This window comes from Heterodontus francisci, chromosome 5 (assembly GCF_036365525.1).
Source record: "Heterodontus francisci isolate sHetFra1 chromosome 5, sHetFra1.hap1, whole genome shotgun sequence".
Taxonomy (NCBI): domain Eukaryota; kingdom Metazoa; phylum Chordata; class Chondrichthyes; order Heterodontiformes; family Heterodontidae; genus Heterodontus; species Heterodontus francisci.
Window position 1 is genome coordinate 116,678,619 of NC_090375.1, and position 21,523 is coordinate 116,700,141.

A 21,523-nucleotide genomic window follows, 5' to 3' on the forward strand; every position below is an offset into this window, starting at 1 on the left:
CGCCATTTCCGCCACCTCCAGCGTGATATCACCAACAAACACATCTTCCCTTCCCTTCCCCTGTCAGTATTCTGGAGGGATCATTCCCTCCGCGACACCCTGGTCCACTGCTCCATTGCCCCCAACACCTCGTCCCCTTCCCTTGGCATCTTCCCATGCAATCGCAGGATGTGTAATACCTGTCCTTTTACCTCCTCTCTCCTCACATTCTTCGGCCCCAAACACACCTTCCAGCTGAAGCAGCGATTTACTTGTACTTGCTTCAATGTAGTATACTGTATTCGCTGCTCACAATGCGGTCTCCTCTACATTGAAGAGACCAAACGCAGATTGGGTAACCGCTTTGTGAAACACCTCCGCTCAGTCCGAAAGCATGATCCCGAGCTTCCAGTCGCTTGCCATTTCAACACCTCCCCCCTGCTCTCATGCCAACATTTTTGTCTTTGGCCTGCTCCAGTGTTCCAGTGAACATTATTGCAAGCTCGAGGAGCAGCGTCTGATCCTTCAATTAGGCACATTCCACCTTGCGGTCTGAACATTGAGTTCAATAACTTCAGAGTATGTCTGGCCTTTTTTATATTTTTATATTTTTTATTTTGTTTTATTTTATTTTTTAACCATGTGCCTGTTTTTCATGTCAACAGAGCTGCTCATTATTCCACTATTAACACTCCCTCTGGACTACTGCTTTGTCTTTCACCACAGGCAATAACACACTCTTTGCCTTTGTCCCAGAACAGCCTTGTTATTTAATCTCTCCCGCCCTCTGCACTATCACACACCTTCCCTTTTGTTCTCTCCCCCTGCCACCCCCTACACTTGCTTAAAACCTAATTCTTTTCTAACCTTTTCCAGTTCTGATGCAAGGTCTCGGACCTAAAGTATTAACTCTGCTTCTCTCTGCACAGAAGCTGCCTGACCTGCTGAGTATTTCCAGCACTTTCTGTTGTTGGTTCAAATTTCCAGCATCTGCAGTACTTTTCTTTTATTACAGTGTAACACGCTTACATCATACATAGTGAACAGTATCCCCATCAAATAATACACATTTATAACACTCATTACTGCATTGTTTCATACACTTCTACCATGCTTTTCATTACAGTATTGCACACATCATGTATGCTACCATTTAATTGCACTGAAATCTTGTTCACTTTAATTATATAATTCAGGCAACTTGGCAAGATCTGATACCAGGAATAGGATGTCAATCAACACATGATGTTGTGAATAGTTTTTGGACTTCATGTTGCACCCATGCGGCACAGGGTTAACTTGTAACTTTTAAAGAAATAAAGTGGAACTCATTTGTTGCACTGTTTTTGTTAAAACCATTCTTGTCTGTTTTCTCTTTTGGCATTTCCTCATGGACGCATATTTTGGGAAGGTTGTAGTCATCGGTTGCAGGCCCGCTGGTGGCTAGTCAGGCCTGTCCGTGACTAGCAGATTCTCCCACAGTGGGTACAAGTGAAGGTGTAATCACTTTTGCGGGCAATTGGATCAATCCTTCTCCTTTTCTCTTTCATGCTGGTTCTTGGCTCAGTCTCAAAGGTGTCTGTAGCCCTCCTGATGTAGCATCTCCAGACATCATGATCTATGGCCTGCACCTCCCACTGGTGATGGTTGATGTGGCACACAGAGAGGGACTTCTTCAGGGAGTCTTTGAAACGTTTGCATGGGGTCCCTCTGTTCCTTTTACCCATGGTCGGCTCCCCATACAACACGATCTTCGGCAGGTGATTGTCATCCATCCGGGCAACATGACCCGCTCAATGCAGCTGGCTTTGCACTAGGACGGCCTTGATGCTGGTGATGTTTGCTGTTTTCAGGACTTCAATGTTTGCGATGTGCTCCTGCCAGCAGATCTTAAGGATGTTGCGGAGACAGCACTGATGGAAGCACTCTAGAAGGCGTACATGACAGCGGTATAGGCCCCATGACTCAGCGCCATACAGAAGGGTGGTGAGGACTATGGCTTTGTACACTTGGAGTTTGGTCTGTGCTCTGAGGCTGTGGTTGCTCCACACACATTTGTAGAGTCTGCTGAATGTTTTGTTGCTTTTGAAAGCCTATTGTCCACTTCCTTGTCTACATTGCTGTGTACTTTAGTGCTACACGTGTGTGCGTGTGTGTTCTATATGTCCGCTGTATAAAAGGATGGGCAGCAGCAAACCAAGCAGCAGTTAAGATGACCCAGTATAAAAATAGAAAATGCTGGGAATAGTCAGCAGGTCTGTCAGCATTTGTAAATGAGAAACAGAGTTAATTTTCAGATCAGTGATCTTTCATCAGAATTGGAAAAAGTTAGATTTCTATTCGTTTTCATGCAAGTTCAGAGGCTGGGGAAGGGGCGGGGGTGGTATGAAATGGGAGGAAAGAACAAAAGGGAAGGCCTGGACAGGGGGGAAGGCAAGAGACACTAAATGACAAATGGGATGATGTTGCACAACAAAAGTGAATGGCAATGGGACAAGTCAAGAGAAGATGGATCTAGAGGAGCTGTAACTGACAACAGTAGAACCATTGCCAGCAACTGCTTTCCAAACATTACTTGCATATGTAGAAAAAGAAGCTGACATTTTGCATAAAGGATCGGGCATCTTCCAGATGCTGTCCTGGAGTTGCTGTTTAGCTCAGCAAGAAAACAGGAACTTGCATTTATAGAGTGCCTTTCTTGACCTTGGGAAGTTCTTGGAAGTGTTTCACAACCAATGAACTACTTATGAATTGTAATCACTGTTGTAATGAAGGGAGGTGCAGCAGCGATTTTGCACATGGCAAAGTCCTACAAACAGTAAAGAGGTAATAATCAGACAATCTGCTTTTGGTCGTGTTGGTTGAGGGAAAAATATTGGGGAGGATATAAGAATTCTTCTGCTCTTTTTGAAAAGTACCATGGGATCTTTTATATCCAACTGAGAAGGTAGACAGGGTCTCAGTTTAATGTCCTATCTGACAGTGCTGCATTCCCTAAATTATATGGTCAACAATCTGGAGCGGAGCTAGGATCCATGATTTTCTGATTCAAAGGTAAGAGTGCCACCACTCTGCTAAGGCTGACAACCTTTATGTAATAAAGAAAGTGACAGAGCTAAACCAGTGCAGTACCAGTATGGTGATAGTAATCAAGCCAAACCGTGAATGGGTGAAAATATAGCTAGATTCTAAGGGTTGGATTTCCCTTCCGGGGGCGGGCAATGGCGTTGGAGCTGTTTCCAAGTCCCAAACCTACCCCCTGGGTGGAGTGGGGGGTGGGAGGGAACAGTCACCGGTCCCGATTTTTCACAGGAGTGCCTCCTTAATTGGCTTGGAGATGGTTTTGCTGGCCAATTAGCAGCCATGGGGGTGGGAACGGAAGCAGGATTATACAAGTGGGAGCCCGGTTTAAGCAGACCACGGCAGACATTACCGTGGCTGCCATTACATTCCTTTACCTTTTGTTTGAGAGATGTCTCGGGAGAGGCAGAGGCCAGGCAGCCTTGATTCGCAGATGCAGACTGAAAGTCCTCCTTGAGGCCATGAGAGAGAGAGGAGGGAGGTTCTCTTCCCGGCGGGTAGCAGGAGGAGACCATCCACCCAGACCAAGCAGGCCTGGATGGTGATAGCTGACACAGTCAGCAGACGGAGTATGGTCAGGAGGAACTGGGTCCGGTGTAGGAAGAGGTTCAATGACCTTATTCGCTGCGGCAAGGTGAGTGCAATGCTGCACCATCAGGAATAGGCCTTTGGGTATTCACCCTCTAACAGACACATCAGCTGAGGAGCCTCAAGGTGCATGCTGCTCCTGAACATGGGAGGAGCGTGTGCCCAGGGCACTTACTGACCTCATAGAATGGCTGAGCCAAAACTGAAATATGCAGCTTCTCATGAATCGGATGAGCTGGCATTGGACATAGAGGCCAACAGTGCCTTTTTTGTCCTTGCTGCAGAAACTGGCTCATAATGCCATGAGAGGGCCCAGAGAGGAGTGGTTCCATACCTGCACATAATCACCACCATGGAGGGGGGTGCCATGGACATCGGGAGGTCACTGACCACAAGGATGTTAGGCATGGTGAAATGGGCATCCGTGGTGGAGAGGGTGAATAGAAACAAGAAGGTGCACAGTAAGAGACTGCAGTGCACTCCACTGTGTCTGACAGCATGCCAAAGACTCAGCTGCATTGGGATGCCCCAGCATACTGTTCTCCACGGCTCGTTCTCATGTTCTCCTCTTATGAATCCCACAAGTACTGACATCCAGGAGCAATGACTGAGCCCTGCCCCATCACCGGGCCAAGCGCAACCAGAGCAGACCCTAGAACAAGCACCGTCACAGCTTACAAGCGCACCCTCCACCAGTGCACTTATATAGGGTGGCATTGGGAGATGATCACAGCACGAGTGGGCAGGAGGAGGTGCCAGGGGCAAAGCCAGCTGTGGGCAGATCCTCCTTGGAGGATGGTAGACAGACACAGTCCTGTTCTACTGGACACAGATGCAGAGCCTCAGGAGTCATAGGAAAGGAGGCTTTACCTAACCTAGCAGCAACAGATGTGCTCCCACATGTATGAGTTCCCTGAGCCAGTGCAGTGTCATGGGCTGAGAATAGAGGAGTCCAAAATAAAAACAGAAAATGCTGGAAATACTCAACAGGTATGGCAGCATCTGTGGAGAGAGAAACAGAGTTAACGCTTCCGGTTTGTGACCTTTCACTGATGAGATCATCCAGCTCATATGCGCTGTGGCTCAGGGCTTTGAATGCATAAGCTCTTCTATTGAGAGTGGCCAACCTCTTGGAGAGCCATATGTAGCAACACTTGCAGTGAATGCAGGAACTGTGCAGTAATGTACACAGGATGCATACCACACTATGGCTGGAATTTTATGCCACCCCAGCGAGCTGGATGGTGGGTGGGGGTGGCATAAAATTGAGCGGGAGACCTTCCCAAACTGCTCCTGCCTCTGGCCAACTTTATGGAGGTCGTTGGAGGAATGGATGGGTGGTGGTGGGGGGGGGGTGCAAGAAACAGTCTGCCAGTCCCAGGCCAATCAAGGCCTTTAAGTGGCCACTTCCCGGCCACTTAAGGGCCTTCGCCTGCCTCCACGGGTGTTTAAACAGTGGCAAATGGGCGTTTGGTAGATGTGAAAGGCCGCCCAGTGAGAGCTGCTGGCCTTTCCGCACCGTGGGGGGCGGTGACCTGACAATTGGGAACAGGGTGCCGAAATGAGGGCCGCCCTCACCTCCCAACCCCACCCCGGGATCCAAGAAGCCCCCTCCTCCCCCTTAACGAGCACCCTTGCCTCACCGGGGCATGACTGATCACCCTTGTGAGGCATCCAAAACCTACCTTAGATCCCGGCTCCATGGCATCCTCCTTGGTCGGCTGGGCTGCAGTCCCAGCAGTGGCCACAGCTGCCGGTAGCGCTGCTGGGACTAAGAGCTGGCAGCCCGACGATTGGCTGGCAGCTCAATGAGGCTGGACTTCCTCCCTCAAGTGGGTGGAGTTCCACCTCCGGACAGTTAAAGCCCGGGGACCCATAAAATGCGGGACGGATCCCCGGGTTAGGCGGTAGCGGGTTCGCTACCGACTTTTACATCAGTGGCGAACTGCCGTCCGCTTAAGCTAAAATTCTGGCTTATGTGTCCTTGACTGGTCAGTGGCGCTGTTGATGCAGAGATGCTTGGAGGGGATGCCAGTTGTGCCCTAGCTGGTGCTCCCTGCAGCCATCCGGAGCACCAGCCAAGGGCTGAGGATGTCACCGAGGAGGAAAAGGGTGCCATTTCTCATCATCTTCAGCCTCCTTGGCCCATCCGACACAGGGAGTATCTGTGCAGCAGGGCCCTGTGATGGAGGCTGCCGTGCAATGATGTTCCCACTGGCACCTGCATCACGAGGATGACTGCCACACAGGCAGAGACAAATGAGTAGGTTGCCACCACCTCCTCCAAGGCCACAAGGGGAGAATTGCAAACAAGTGGTCAAGAGCGGGGGCCATCGTATCAGACAGAGTACTGAGTGGGTCACTGAGGTGTCTTCTACCTGTAACTGTGCATTGTTTGCCTTTATGAGCACCACGTAAATATTGATACATGAAGCCAGACGCGTGAGCATCCTTTTATTGGTGGCGGGACAAGAAAAGAGGTATTAAGTGGTGAAGGTGAGCAAGGGTCCATCCACGGCGATGGGGAAATCTCTGGGCAGATGTGCATCCTTCATTACCAGTAAGAGTTTACATGTTCCAGGCTGTGCCTTCGTCTTTAATGGAAGTGTTAGTATAGGCAGCTGAGAGTGACTTCTCCGCCATGCCATTCCTCCTGGGTCAGAGGGGCTAAGCTGAAATTAACCTGAGTCAGATGATTGCTGATGTTAATGGCATCCTTACGAGTCCCTTGAGCCATGCACTGGGCCCGGCCACCTCCGTGTGTGGCCATGGCACCTTGGTGTTCTGTATCCTCCCCTTCTGCCTCCTCCTCTCCCACATTCTGCTCCTGTTCTTCCTCCAATGAACTGTGTAGTTCCAGGGCCTCACCCTCTTCAAGTCCATGCTTCTCTGGAGGGCCATGTTATGGCAAGTGCAGCACACGACTACAATGAATGAGCCCCTTGCAGGAGTGTATTGTAGGGTGTGACCCAACCGGTCCAGGCACCAGAAATGCATCTTCAGAAGGCTGATGGCCTGCTCAATGGTTTTCCTAGTGAGCAAATGGCTTCAGTTATATTGTGACTGTGCCTGTGTCTCAGGCTCTCGTAGTGGGGTGAGAAGCCATCTTTTCAAGGGATATCCCTTATTCCCTCGAATCCATCCATGGAATTTGGGGATTGAGTGTAGAGCTGCGGCAGCATGGACTGCCAGAGGATGAAAGAGTCTTGGCAGCTGCCAGGAAAGTGAGCACACACAGGCAGGAAGCTCTTGTTGGGGGTCACAGAGCAGCTGAGTGTTGATGGAGTGGAAGCCCTTCCTGTTGATGAATCTCACTGGCTGTCACTGGGTTCCTTGATGGCCAAATGGCTGCAATCAGTGATGCCCCACACCTGGGAGAATCCAGCGATGGCAGCGAAACCTACTGCCCTCTGTGCTTGCAAGGCCGTGCCTGTCTGGAATTGAATGTACTGTGCAGCTCTAGCGAACAGGGCATCAGTGATGTGCGAGATGCAGTGGTGTGCAGCAGTTTGCGAGATGCTATCAAGGTCTGCAGCTGATCCTTGGAAGGAAGCAGATGTGAAGAGGTTAAAGGCCATAGTGACTTTGACCGCTACTGGCAGGATATGGCAATCAGAGCTGCGAGGTTTTTGATCTTCAACGACAAAGGCACAGATGTCTGTGACCATCTTCCTGGAGAGTCGCAGTCTCCTGCAGCATTCGTTCTCGGTTATCTCAAGGTAGCTCCTTCACCAGTAAATCCCATGCTGAGGGTATGGCCTCTCTGCCCTTCCTGCCCCTCATCCCTCTCCTGTGCCCTCCTGATGCCCAGGGCTCTGCTCTTCCTATGGAGGGTGTTGCTGCTCATCACCACTGGACCCAAAATCTGAGATTCATGCCCCCATTGCCAGCCACTGCCTTCCTGTGCTCAGGTGGTCCCCAACTGTGTTTGGTAGCCTTGCCCCCTCCTCTTATGGACCTGGGATACCAGGAAGGTGACAACCCCTGCACTGCCCGAGCACTTACTTACCATTCTCCCACAACCTGCACTGAGTAGATTGCACTTGTGTGCCTGTGGCTGAGTCCCCCTCTGTGCTGTTCGCCCTTTCGTGAAGCCCACCTAATTCCCTGCGGCACCATGACTGGCTTCTCGCTGTGTATCCGCCTCCATTCACCTAGTTTGTCCCAGATAGCACATGCAGCCCATGCACCCCTGTCAAAACCAGAACATGCCTCTAAATGAGCTCTCAATGAGCTCTTTAACAATATTAATTGTCGTGGTTAATGGATTGGACTGGATCTCGGGTTGCCTTGCCTCTGCCTTGGTGAAACTCGGCGGTGTCAGGAATGGCATTGGGAACCCAGCACGCCAGCCAGTGCCGGTATTATTGTCCCCCCACCTGCCTCTGTTCCTGTCCCCTGTGGGATCTGACAATTCAGCTCTAAATGTTTAAATAACACTATAGAAAGAGAAGATTATGCAATATAGATTGTCGGGGAAGTAATATGGTTAACAGCAACATCTTTAGCACCCTTGATGCATATTGTGGCTACTGATATGTAGAACTGGATGAAGCCTCGTCAAAGTCATGCATCTTTAATGATCCTTTGGCTGATATGCATATTCCAGAGTGTCCTTTATGTAGTATCACAGATGCTAGATGATATTAAATGAGTGGAAGTAATTAGATAGCCTGATTTGGGGAGGGAATGAACAGAAACATATCAAAGGTTGCAAAAAATCCTGTAGTGAGTAAGAGAACACAATGTGAAGCTCTGTTTGGATTGCATGTTAGTTTGAAGTACAAGAAATTGGTGCCATATGATGAACCTTTACAGCAGAACTCAAAGTTGATCCCAAGAGGGGGAAGCAAACAAACACATGAAGAAAGTCTTGGAACAGTACATGATAAAGTATTTAGGCAAGTTCCAGCTTAATTTGTCAGATGTAAAAAATAGCAAAGAAAACCATTTGAAAAAGACTTAGTATATCATTGGACTGATGAGCATGTTGGGAGTTTACAAGAGTGCAATGCCTGGTGTCAGAAACTCCAGAGCTGAAATATTATGCCATGACCAAAGGTTAGTGTTTAAGAATGAGCAGTGCACTCATTAACAGTGCACTCATTCCATAGGCTACACCTCACATGCATTTATATCAACTCAATACAGATCTGTAAACAGGGAAAGAACTTGAAGCTGTAGTATTTCAGTGCAATATATGTAAGTTGGAAATTTTGTGGTGGAAAGTGGCTGTAAACTTTTAGATAGTTATGAAAAGCCATTTCATGAAACTTTATCAAGATGTCAGAGAATATTACTTAAGTTACAAAATACAATTAGGCAATAGAATACCACCAAGGTACAGAGGTACATGCAGCAGATGTTTTGAATCATAACTACCTGAAGTGGGCATGACATTATAAATAGCAAGATGTGATCAAATAAATTTGTGAAGGATATTCCACCTCCTGATATCACAAACAAGGCTACATGAGATCGTTCTAGAAAACCATTGTTTCTTCTTGGCTGAAGCTGCATGTGCCTCTTAGCTGTGGAAGAAATAAAAGCAGACATAGATCAGACAGCTCTTCAAGCCTGCTCCACCATTCAATAAGATCATGGATGAACTTCTCCATCAATTCCACTTTCCTGCCTTATCTCTATATCCCTTGATTCTGTTAGTACCCAAAACTCTAACGACCTCAGTCTTGAATATACTCTACAACTGAGCACCCACAGCGCTCTGGGGTAGAGAATTACTAAGATTCACAAACCTCTGAGTCAAGAAATTTCTCCTAATTTCAGACCTGAGACTATGACTCCTAATTCTAGACTCTACAGCCTCTCAGCATCTAACCTGTCAAGCCCTCTAAAAATGCTATATGTTTCAATGAGATCACTTCTCATTCTTCTAAACTCCAGAGAATATAACGGGGGAGGCGGTGGCGTACTGGTATTGTCACTGGACTAGTAACCCAGAGACCCATGTATTGCTCTGGGGACATGGGTTCGAATCCCACCACAGCAGAAGGTGGAATTTGAATTCAATTAATAAATCTGGAATTAAAAGCTAGTCTAATGATGGCCATGAAACCATTGTCGATTGTTGTAAAAACCCATCTGGTTCACTAATGTTCTCCAGGGAAGTTGACTCTTACATGCCCTCGAAATGGCCAAGCAAGCCACTCAGTTCAAGGGCAATTAGGTATGGGCAATAAATGCTGGCCTGGCCTGCGATGCCCACATCCCATGAATGAATAAAAAAATATATAATCCCATTCTATTCAATCTCTTCTCATAGAAAAAACCTCTCATCCCAGGATTCAGTCTAGTGAACTGTCATTGCACTCACTCTCAGGCAAATAATTTTTCATTGGATAAGGAGAGCAAAACTTTACACAGTTCTCCTGGTGTGGTATCACTAAAGCCCTGTATAATTGCACCAAGACTTCCTGGGGGTGAAATTTGTTCACATAGTACAGCTTCAAGCGATTTCCCCAGGGGCAGGCAGTGCCATGGACTGTCACCTGTGCAATTTGTGTGGGTTTCCTCATTGATATAATTGAAGAAACCTGCACAGCTATGATGCTGCCTGCTCTAGATAATTGGCATATGAGAACAAATTTCTCTGCCCATTACTCATATTGCAACCCCCTTGTGATAACATAGTATTTGCCTTCCTAATTGCTGTACCTGCATTTTAATTGCTCTGTTTCATGTACAAGGGCATTTAAATCTCTCTGAACCCCAACATTTACTCGTCTCTCACCTTTTAAAAAAAAATTGTTTTCCCATTCTTCCTACCAGAAAGAATAATTTCACACATACCCGCGTTATACTCCATCTGCCATCTCCTTGCCTTATCACTTAACTGGCACATATCCCTTTGCAGCCTTTGTGTCCTCGTCACAGCTTACTTTTCCACCTAGCTTTGTGTTCTCATCTATGTCATTGATGTAGATTGTAAGTGCCCTGCCATCCTGAAAATGACCTGTTTGTTCCTATTTTCTGTTTTCTCTCTGGTAGGGTAAGGGTTCCCAGGGGGGTAAAGTTGTTCCAAGTGGGGGTCCTCCATGGGCCACAAATTGTCCATAGAGGCGAGAACCCCCCCCTCCCCACCAAGCCCACAGGGAGGGTGTTTCGTTATACAAGATATCCTCCCTGCGTGGTGGAGGTCCCCCCACCCCCGCTGCTGGTAAGATCACAGTGGTGGAGAAAAGAGGCCCTTAATTGCCTGTTTATAGGCTACTTAAGGGCCTCCGTTGGCCTCTGTGTGGGAAGACCGTCGTTGGCCTATCTCCGCCCCGCCACCTGTCGCAATACTCTGTGCTCCCCACACGTTCAATCCCGCCTTTGAGGGGACCTGTAAAGTCCTGCCCATAATGTCTACGCTATTTTTCATGGATTTTCCTGGCTTTTCTGCTAAAGTTATGGCAGAGCAACAAGAGAATCTCTGCAAATTTTCCCACTTTAAGTTTTATTTAAAATAAAAACATAAATATGATTTTGTAACTAATGGAGGAGATTGTTTTTAGAATGCAACCAAGACTGAAGAAGTATACTTTTTTAATAGACTTTCAGTGCTGCTGAGAGTCATTATTATTTTAATTTCTTTTTTTTAGGGTTCCAACATAACAGATTCATGCACTGAAATGCTGATGCAAGGGGTCTTACTGAAAATTTCAGCTGGAAACATCCAGGAACGAGTTTTCTTCCTCTTTGATAACTTGTTGGTATACTGCAAAAAGAAGCATAGGTGGGTGTAGCTTCTTTATTTATGATCTGGAAATGCTTTGAAGTGATCTATACTTCACAGGGGATGCATATGTTAAGAATGGCTGTCCTGTGTAAGATTTGCTAGTCTTCGATTGGGTTACCAGGTGAAATGGTTCACAGTAGTGGAATACATTGTGGAAGCGACTCGAAGGTAAGTTCCAAAAGGGTGCTGGAGTGGGCAATAGGAGTTGGGGGTGGGTTGGGGAAGAACGGCAGTGACTGTGGAGTCATGGGAGTATCCCTGTTTCTCCTGGCTTTACAGAAAGGGTTTGAAATTTTTTTTAGGTTGCAGCTACCACTTTCGGATCCTGGGGGTCGGGGGGCAGGACCAATGCCTGCCCTGCTCATCACAATCGAATTTATGGGAGCTTTAAAAACTATTATGGATTCTGCTTCCACCAGTACCTTTAATGAGGCATTTTATGTTCTGACGACCCTATTTATTAAAAAATCTTAAAATTTGTCCCTTCATTTTTTTGGTAAAGACCTTAAATTTATACCCAATAATTACCAGCTCACTGATCGGTGACTTCTCTATTGGTCTTATCAAAACTCCCTATAACTTTGAACAGCTGTTAGATTGGCTCCCTTTGACAGCAGAAGCCTCAGTTTCTCTCGTCACTCTTTACAACAAAAGCATCACCTTAGCGAATTTCTTCTATACCTCATCCATGGCTTTGACATACTTTGTAAAGTAGCTCTTCCAAAGTTAGATTTCTTGAGATGCATCATCTACATGTTTAATTTGAAGTTTTGATCATCCTGCATCACATATTGAATCTGTAAGGTAACACATTAAATTTGTCTAAAGCAGGAAAATAAAAATGTTACACTTTTCTCATCAGTTCAAATAAGAAACTTAAATATATTAATTTGCTGAAGTAAGGATCACAAAAAAGCTAGGTTTCAATGCCAGCCAATCACATAACTAAATTAATTTTTACAACATGGCTCCTCATTATTTTTATTTCAGATCCAACTGAATACATAGCAAATCTGTGAACAAATTGTATTTCATGAAAATTACTCATATATTTCCCTTTGTGGTATTTCACATTGTTACTTTACCATCTCTTTCTAGAGGCCCATATGTGTATGGGGGTCCTCGAATTCAGTTTTCTCTGAGACTTGTTTCTACCCAAGACTTTGTCCTTTGTCATCTTCCACAAGTATCAGCCATGGCTCAGTATCTCTCGCCTTTGAGTCAGAAGATTTGAAGTGAAAGTCCCACTCCAGAGACTTGAGCACAAAATCTAGGCTGACACTCAGTTCAGTACTGAGGGAGTGTAGTACTGAGAGAGTGCTGCACTGTTGGATGTGCCATCTTTCGGATGAGACATTAAATGGAGGCCCTGTCTGTGCTCTCAGCTGGACATACAAGATCCCATTGCGCTATTCGTAGAAGAGCAGGAAAATCCTCCCTGGTGGCCTGACTAATAATGATCCCTCATCCAACACCTAAAACAGATTTTCTGATCATTATCAAATTGCTGCTTGTTGGACCTTGCTGCTCCATTTCCTAAAGTACAGCAGTGACTACACTTCAAAAAGTACTTCATTGGCTGTAAAGTGCTTTGGGACATCCTGAGGTTATCAAAAGAACTATATTATTGCAAGTCTTTCTTTTAGGAGTTGTTATGCTTACAGTTTACAGTTGCATAACTGGAATTGCTAGCTGCTGACTTATACAATATTCCACAGCAATGCCGAAAATTCAACTGTGGAGTCCCCGTTGAGATTAGATACTAACAATATTTCTGTTGCCTTGCAGGTCCCCAAATGCCAAGCATGAGGCATATTAATTCTGTCACATGGACATTAAATTTCAAACTGTTGTTGAAATGAAGAAAAGACTTGCTTTAAAAAAAAATGCCACATCTTAGAGTCATAGAGTTATACAGCACAGAAACAGGGCCTTCGGCCCATGTTGTCCGTGCCAGCCATCAAGCACCTATCTATTTTAATCCCATTTTCCACCACTTGGCCCGTAGCCTTGTATGCTATGGCATTTCAAGTGCTCATCTAAATACTTCTTAAATGCTGTGAGGGTTCCTGCCTCTACCACCCCTTCAGGCAGTGTGTTCCAGATTCCAACCACCCTCTGGGTGAAATTTTTTTCCTCAAATCCCCTCTAAATCTCCTGCCCCTTACCTTAAATCTATACTCCCTGGTTATTGACACCTCTGCTAAGGGAAGATGTTTCTTCCTATCTACCCTATCTATGAAATATACATAATTATGAGGGGCAATCAGGTCCCTTCTCTGCTCTAAGGAAAGCAACCCTAGCCTATCCAGTCTCTCTTCATAGCTGAAATGCTCCAGCCCAGGCAACATCCTGGTGAATCTCCTCTACACCATCTCCAGTGCAATCACATCCTTCCTATTGTGTGGCGACCAGAACTGTACACAGCACTCCAGCTGTGGCCTAACTAGCGTTTTATACAGCTCCATCATAACCTCCCTGCTCTTATATTCTGTGCCTCAGCTAACAAAGGCAAGTATCCCATATGCATTCTTAACCACCTTATCCACTTGTGCTACTGCCTTCAGTGATCTATGGACAAGTACACCAAGGTTCCTCTGGCCCTCTGTACTTCCTAGCATCCTACCATCCATTGTATATTCCCTTGCCTTGTTAGTCCTCTCAAAATGTATTAGCTCACACTTCTCAGGATTAAATTCCATTTGCCACTGCTCTGCCCATCTTACCAGCCCATCTATATCGTCCTGTAATCTAAGGCTTTCCTCCTCACTATTTACGACACTACCAATTTTCGTGTCATCTGCGAAAAATACTGATCATACTTCCTATATTCACGTCTAAATCATTAATGTACACTACAAACAGCAAGGGTCGCAGCACCTATCCCTGCGGTACACCACTGGTCACAGGCTTTCAATCTCAAAAACAACCCTCGACCATCACTCTCTGTCTCCTGCCTCTAAGACAATTTTGGATCCAATATGCCAAATTGCCCTTGATCCCATGGGCTCTTACCTTTTTGACCAATCTTCCATGCGGGACCTTATCAAAAGTCTTACTGAAGTCCATGTAGACTACATCAACTGCTTTACCCTCATTTACACACCTAGTCACCTCTTCGAAAAATTCAATCAAATTTTTTAGACATGATCTCCCCTTGACAAAGCCGTGCTGACTATCTCTGATTAATCCCTGTCTCTCAGAATTTTTTCCAACAGTTTCTCGACCACTGATGTTAGACTCATCGGCCTGTAATTACCTGGTTTATCCCTACTACCCTTTTTGAATAATGGTACCACATTCGCTGTCCTCCAGTCCTCTGGCACCTCTCCTGTGGCCAGAGAGGATTTGAAAATTTGTGTCAGAGCCGCTGCAATCTCCTCCCTTGCCTCACATAGCAGCCTGGGATACATCTCATCTGGGCCTGCGGATTTATCCACTTTTAAGACCGCTAAAACAGCCAATTCTTCCTCCCTTTCAATGCTAATTTGTTCAAGTATATCACAATCCACTTCCCTGATCTCTACACCTACATTGTCCTTCTCCATAGTGAACACAGATGAAAAGTAATCATTTAAAACCTTACCTGTGTCCTCCGGCTCCACACACAGGTTACCACTTTGGGCCCTACTCTTTCCCCGCTTATCCTTTTGCCCTTAATATCCTTATAAAATACCTTGAGATTTTCCTTTATCTTGCCCGCCAATGTTTTTTCATGTCCCCGCTTCGCTCTCCTAATTACTTTTTAAGAACCCCACCCCCCACCCCCCCCCTACATTTTCTATACTCCTCTAGGGCCTCCGTTGTTTTCCCCGTTTGTCCATTTCCATAACTACCTTAAATCTTACAGTTATGGTCACTATCCCCGAAATGCTCCCCCATTGACACTTCTACTACTTGTCCGGCTTCATTCCCTAAGATTAGGTCCAGTACCGCCCCTTCCCTTGTTGGACTTTCTATGTGTTGGCTCAAAAAGCTCTCCGTATGCACTTTAAGAATCCTGCCCCCTTTAAGCCTTTTGCACTAAGACTATCCCAGTTGATATTGGGGAAGTTGAAGTCCCCTACAGTAATTACCCTATTATTTTTACACCTTTCTGAGATTTGCCAACATATCTGCTCCCCTATCTCTCCCTGACTGTTTGGAAGCCTGTAGTACACTCCCAGCCAAGTGATTGCCCCCTTTTTGTTTTTAAGTTCTACCCATAGGGCCTCATTTGAGGAACCCTGTAAGGTATCATCCCTCCTTACTGCAGTAATTAACTCCTTGATCAATAATGCAATGCCACCTCCTCTTTTACTCCCCCCCCCACCCCCCCTCACGCCTGAAGATTCTATACCCTGGAATATTGAGCTGCCAATCCTGCCCTTCCCTCAACCAAGTCTCTGTGATAGCAATATTATCATATTCCCATGTGTTAATCAATGCCCTCAATTCATCTGCCTTACTTTTAAGACTCCTTGCATTCTTCACTTGTGCCTTAACAGGTCTATATTTGCTCTGCCTTCCAGACTGACTTAGTTTCTCTTCTATATTTGGCTGTGCATCACCCCTTACTGTACCTCCACTCTGTATCCCATCCCCCTACCAAATTACTTTAAACTGCCCCCACTAACAGCACTAGCAAATCTCCCTGCAAGGATGTTGGTCCCCTTCCAGTTCAGGTGCAACCCGTCCGACTTGCACAGGTCTCACCTTCGGCAGAAACTAAAGCCCTCCCTCCTGCACCATCTCCTCAGCCATGCATTCATCTGCTCTATTCTCCTATTCCTACACTCACTAGCACATGGCACCGGGAGTAATCCAGAGATAACAACCTTTGAGGTCCAGCTTTTTAATATGCTATCTAGCTCCATAAAGTCTTGTTGCAGGACCTCATTTCTCTGTCTACCTATGTCGTTGGTACCAATGTGAACCATGACCTCTAACCGTTCACCCTCCCCCTTCAGAATGTTCTGCAGCCGCTCTGTAACATCCTTGACCTTAGCATCAGGGAGGCAACATACCATCTTGGAGTCACGTTTGCAGCCACAGAAACGCCTATCTGTACCCCTTACGATAGAACCCCCTATCATTATAGCTCTCCCACTCCTTTTCCTCCCCTCCTGTGCAGCTGAGCCACCCGTGGTGCCACAGACTTGGCTTTTGCTGCATTCCCCTGAGAAGCTATCTCCCCCAACAGTATCCAAAGTGGAAAATCTGTTAGAGAGGGAGATGGACCCAGGGGACTCCTGCACTATCTGCCTAGTTCTTCTAATCTGCCTGCCGGTCACCCATTCCCTTTCTGCCTGAGCATTCTTTACCTGAGGTGTGACCACCTCCCTATATGTGCTATCCACGATGATATCAGCCTCACGGATGCTCCACAGTGTCCCCAGCCGCTGCTCCAGATCCAAAACACAGATTTCAAGTAGCTGCAGCTGGAGACACTTCCTGCACACGTGTTCGCCCTAGACACTGGAAGTGTCCCTGACTTGCTACATTGCACAGGGGGAGAAGACCATGCTGCCGAGCTGCCCTGCCATGATTTACCCTTAAACTCCCTTAAATTTCTCACAAGTTGGAGATTATTTACACTCGGGACTTTGATTCCCCAAAAAAACATTGTTTACTATATAGAAAAACTGTAGACCTTACCTTTCTCTTTACTTAAGTTACTAACTCAGCTATTTACTGATACTCCCTAACAGCAGTTACTCACCAACCAATCACCTTGCAGCTTTCCTGTGACATCACTCATCACTTTGTTTTCAAACTCCAGCGTTCCTAGACTCTCCTCTGCTGCTCTCCCAGAAGGTAAGTTCTCTAGGCTGCGATCCCCAGGCTCTATTTATCTGCTCCTCGCTCCGTATTCTTCCCACAGGTCCGCTGCTCTCCTGGAAAGATATTTGCATATTAACAGACAGTGTTTGGAAGGACAAAACAGCCATTCCCTGACACATTCAACTCACAATGGACTTTTGATCACCAGACGTTGAAGGTGGGGGAGCTCATGTTCCAGGTTGACTGTTAATATGGCTGAATACACAAACGGACATGGTCAAACCAGCTAGTCACATGACTAACCTGCTGGGCGACCTGGGGAGTTTCTGAATTTGTACAAACAGTTTGGGCAGAAAGCAGAATGCTCCTGGACTGAGAAGATCTCTCCTGGCTGGCTCACCAAAACCTCTCCTGTCTGCCTGCTCCCATCTCTTTCTCACAAGCCTCTGAATCCACTGAAGCCATATGAACCCCAAGAGAGAAAAGTCTCCTACAGTGAACAAGGTTTAAGAAGAATACTGGGCCCCAACGAAAAGAAAGATCTACCTACAATCAAGGACTCTACAGTGAGCTTGAAGAACCGTCGCAAAAACTCTTCAGATATTGCCTTAAACTTTCCCCTTTTTTTTCCTTCTCCTTTCTGTCTCTATTTGCATGTGTGTATTGCGTATGTATGTTAGCATGGGCGCATCGTGTATCCTTAGGCATTCTCCGAATTAGAGTTTAAGTTTAATAAATTTCAACTTCTCTTCTTTAAATCTAAGAAAGCCTATTTGTGCTGGTTTCTTTGCCTTACAATTGGAAAGCGTTGAACAAGGATTCACCAAGGTGGAGCTAAAAAAACATGTTGTGCTTAAAATTAAACCCTGTTACAGTAAGACCAGGTGAAGGCTGAAAGGGAACCCTGGACCACTTTCTCACCTGGTCGTAACACTGTCCACATATACACTATATATCTCAGGGAAAAACAATAAAAGCCTCTTTCTTTCTTCACCTTTTATCATTTCATCTGCAAGCAATGCCTGCAAGATAACGTTAATGTTTTTAACATTTATTTATTGTTATGAAACTGTCCTAAAAGGTGTAGCATATATTCTGTTTAATATGCTGTATGGTGTTGGAAGTAAGTTTGTATCATACTGGTGCTTTCAAATATCATTTGCAGCAACTAGAAGTCAAATTGAGTATTTTGTCCTGTAATTGTTTTTTCATAAGTATAGCTGATGATACATTGCGTATGCAATGCATTTATTTGAAGTTCAAAAAATTCAAGCTGTGTTTGTTTAATTTTATAGTTCAGCATTCTCTGTTGATTTAAGTTTGATTTAAAAACTTTTCATTATTTAAACAATATCCCAATAATGGGAATCTGAGTAAAAGGTATGTATTTGAAAACGCGCAGAAAAGTAACCAGACTCTGTTACTCTGCAGTTATCTCCAAGAAGTATGTTTAGTGCATGTAATGATAGAGATTTACATTGGTCAAAGATGTGGACTACGATCATAATCAAACTTTTCCTGTATACTGAACTTTTTTGTGGTTGTTTTCTAATTTACTAATTTTGATACAAGTTGCAATAATACACCATGAACACTGTGAGACTAATGTACTATTAACCTACTTTACTCTGAGGCTACGTGGTTAGATACAATGTTGGTCATTTGACACATAAGCCCTGATTTTAACCCAACTCACATTTTAACCCAACACACATCAGCCGGATGGGTCATTAAAATGACAGTCACACCACTTTCTTGAAGAGTTCCCGACCCCGTTATTTTAACCAGATTTCTGATGGCGAAGGGCCACCCACTCCAGCCAGGCAGTACATATTAGCCATGCAGTGTCCAAGTGAAATTGCAAAGCCATTTCTGATTTATGCACAATTTTGTGGTTTACTCCTGGCTACTGGGAATTAGAGTGAGTTTGCATTATCCAAATTTACTTAGGATCTGTGATAACCATCAGGCAACGACAATTTCCATCCTATCTCATGGGTTAGATTCAGATGAAAGTTCCATTAGTGAAAGGGCAGTGCACTAACCTCCTATAATGTCCATATCGCATTCATAACATCATAATCTCCAAAAACAACTGTTCAGATTAAATTCTCTTCCTATATATAAATTAATTCTTATATTTAGTAACAAATTAAGATGGTGTAGTCATGATATCTCGGAATTAAATTAAGACTCCATGAACTCACTTTGTAATATGATTGGAATGCACTCAGTGAGAAAGATTAACCTAGGTTTCTGACCTAAATTAATAATGGACACTATCACTGAATTTTCAGGCGATTAAAAAACACCTCACATCCGAAGAAAGTGGCTGATGGACACCGATATCTTTTTCGTGGCAGAATAAATACAGAGGTCATGGAAGTGGAAAATGTGGATGATGGAACAGGTATTTATTTTCTGAATTGACAAAAGTGCTGTTAAAAAGTTTATATTTATGTGATGGATTCAAAATGTCCCGAAGTAAAAAGAATATGTCCGTTGTGGGACTATCAACTTAATCAAATGAAATAATTTGTTTCTACACATAGCAAATATATTCATTTTAAATGCTTATTCAATATTGTTGAATTGCTAATTAAACAGTTTACATGGCATTGAGTATTGAGCTAGAAAATCCATGCACCGATGAAGAAATATTCAGGTAAATTTTCACAATTAAACTTTCTGGTAACAGGAGCAGGTATCAGGAGCTTAGGTATTCTGCCATGCTTTTCATCCAATTTTAAACGGTGGGAAATTGTGAGCTTCATGCCTGCATTCCTGTCCTGTGCTCCTGTTGAGTGAAGCTCTTTGCTGGGAGGGCTAATTTTCCATTAGGGAAAAGCTGAAAGTATGAGGAATACATTGTATACTATATAACCAGCCAATTAGCTGAATGGCCACTCAAAGAACAAAGAACAGCACAGGAACAGGCCATTCGGCCCTCCAAGCCTGCGCCAATCTTGATGCCTGCCTAAACTAACACCTTCTGCACTTCCGGGGCCCATATCCCTCTATTCCCTTCCTATTCATGTATTTGTCAAGATGTCTCTTAAGCGTCGCTATTGTATCTGCTTCCACCATCTCCCCTGGCAGCAAGTTCCAGGCACTCACCACCCTTGTGTAAAAAACTTGCCTCGCACATCCCCTCTAAACCTTGCCCCTCGCACCTTAAACCTATGTCCCCTAGTAACTGACTCTTCCACCCTGGGAAAGAGCTTCTGACTATCCACTCTATCCATGCCGCTCATAACTTTGTAAACCTCTATCATGTCGCCCCTCCACCTCCGTCGTTCCAGTGAAAACAATCTGGGTTTTACAACCTCTCCTCATAGCTAATGCCCTCCAGACCAGGCAACATCCTGGTAAACCTCTTCTGTACCCTCTCCAAAGCCTCCACATCCTTCTGGTAGTGTGGCGACCAGAATTGCACGCAATATTCTAAGTATAGCCTAACTAAAGTTCTGTACAGCTACAGCATGTCTTTCTCCAAATAACGTAAATATTAAGATATTGACCATGGCTGAAATTTAAATTGCAGAAGCTGAGAATAGCTATGAAAATAAAGTGGTGCTAAAAATATACATCCAAGAAACATTTACAATATTCTTCTTGTAGATTTCAAAATTCAAAGTGCTTAAATATCTGTTCCTCTTCAGACGCTGATGTCCTGGCAGATGCCGAGCAACATTTTATGTTGGTGAGATAAATGTACATCACGTTAGCAGTGTTAATCATGGGAAATTACACAGTCGTTTATTTACATTAATTTTCATACTTTAAATTAAGTTATCACCTCACTAAAAGCTTCATTAAGAACTTGTTGCCACCTAGACCTGCCTGATTGAAAAAGTGCATCATCATTGATTATTGGCAGAGATCTGACTTCAGCCAACCACTTTCTCCTTAAGTTGCTGGTATAAACTATCGGAAGATAGTTTACTGTTATCTTTAGCCATTATTACCAATGCAATAGGAGAAGTGTTTTTTGCATCACTGAGTGTCTTCAGATTGGATGGGATTTAGAATCTAGCATTGGATTACATTTTCATGGAAACTTTGAGTTTTCTCCCACAAGACCATTTTTCTTTGATTATCATATTCCACAAGAATGTGGGAAGAAGAAAAAAATGTAAGTTTTGGCTGCTGTGCCAACACAATGGGATGTTTTTGTGTCTTTTATGGATCAAACATAGAAACCATAGGATATTTGTGAAAGCCCACCATCAGTGGTTGCATTCCCACAACAGAAACTGTTTTTATACACTATATAGTACATTGCGTCATATTTAGCAAATAACCTGTTAAGCATAATAACTAGGCAGGAAAAGTGCAGTAATGTGTTTAGAAACTATGGACTGAATTTTA

At 44.7% G+C, this 21,523-nt stretch overlaps 1 protein-coding gene across 3 annotated transcripts in view; it reads left to right on the forward strand.

Annotated features, from left to right (window-relative positions):
• prex2 (phosphatidylinositol-3,4,5-trisphosphate-dependent Rac exchange factor 2) overlaps positions 1-21,523 on the forward strand; it is a 638,971-nt gene that overhangs the window by 185,241 nt on the left and 432,207 nt on the right. For all 3 annotated transcript variants that reach the window (XM_068030918.1, XM_068030919.1, XM_068030920.1), the window contains exons 7-8: positions 11,253-11,386; positions 19,450-19,562. In XM_068030918.1, the coding sequence (XP_067887019.1) occupies positions 11,253-11,386; positions 19,450-19,562 (247 nt within the window). The remainder of the gene's footprint in view (positions 1-11,252; positions 11,387-19,449; positions 19,563-21,523) is intronic.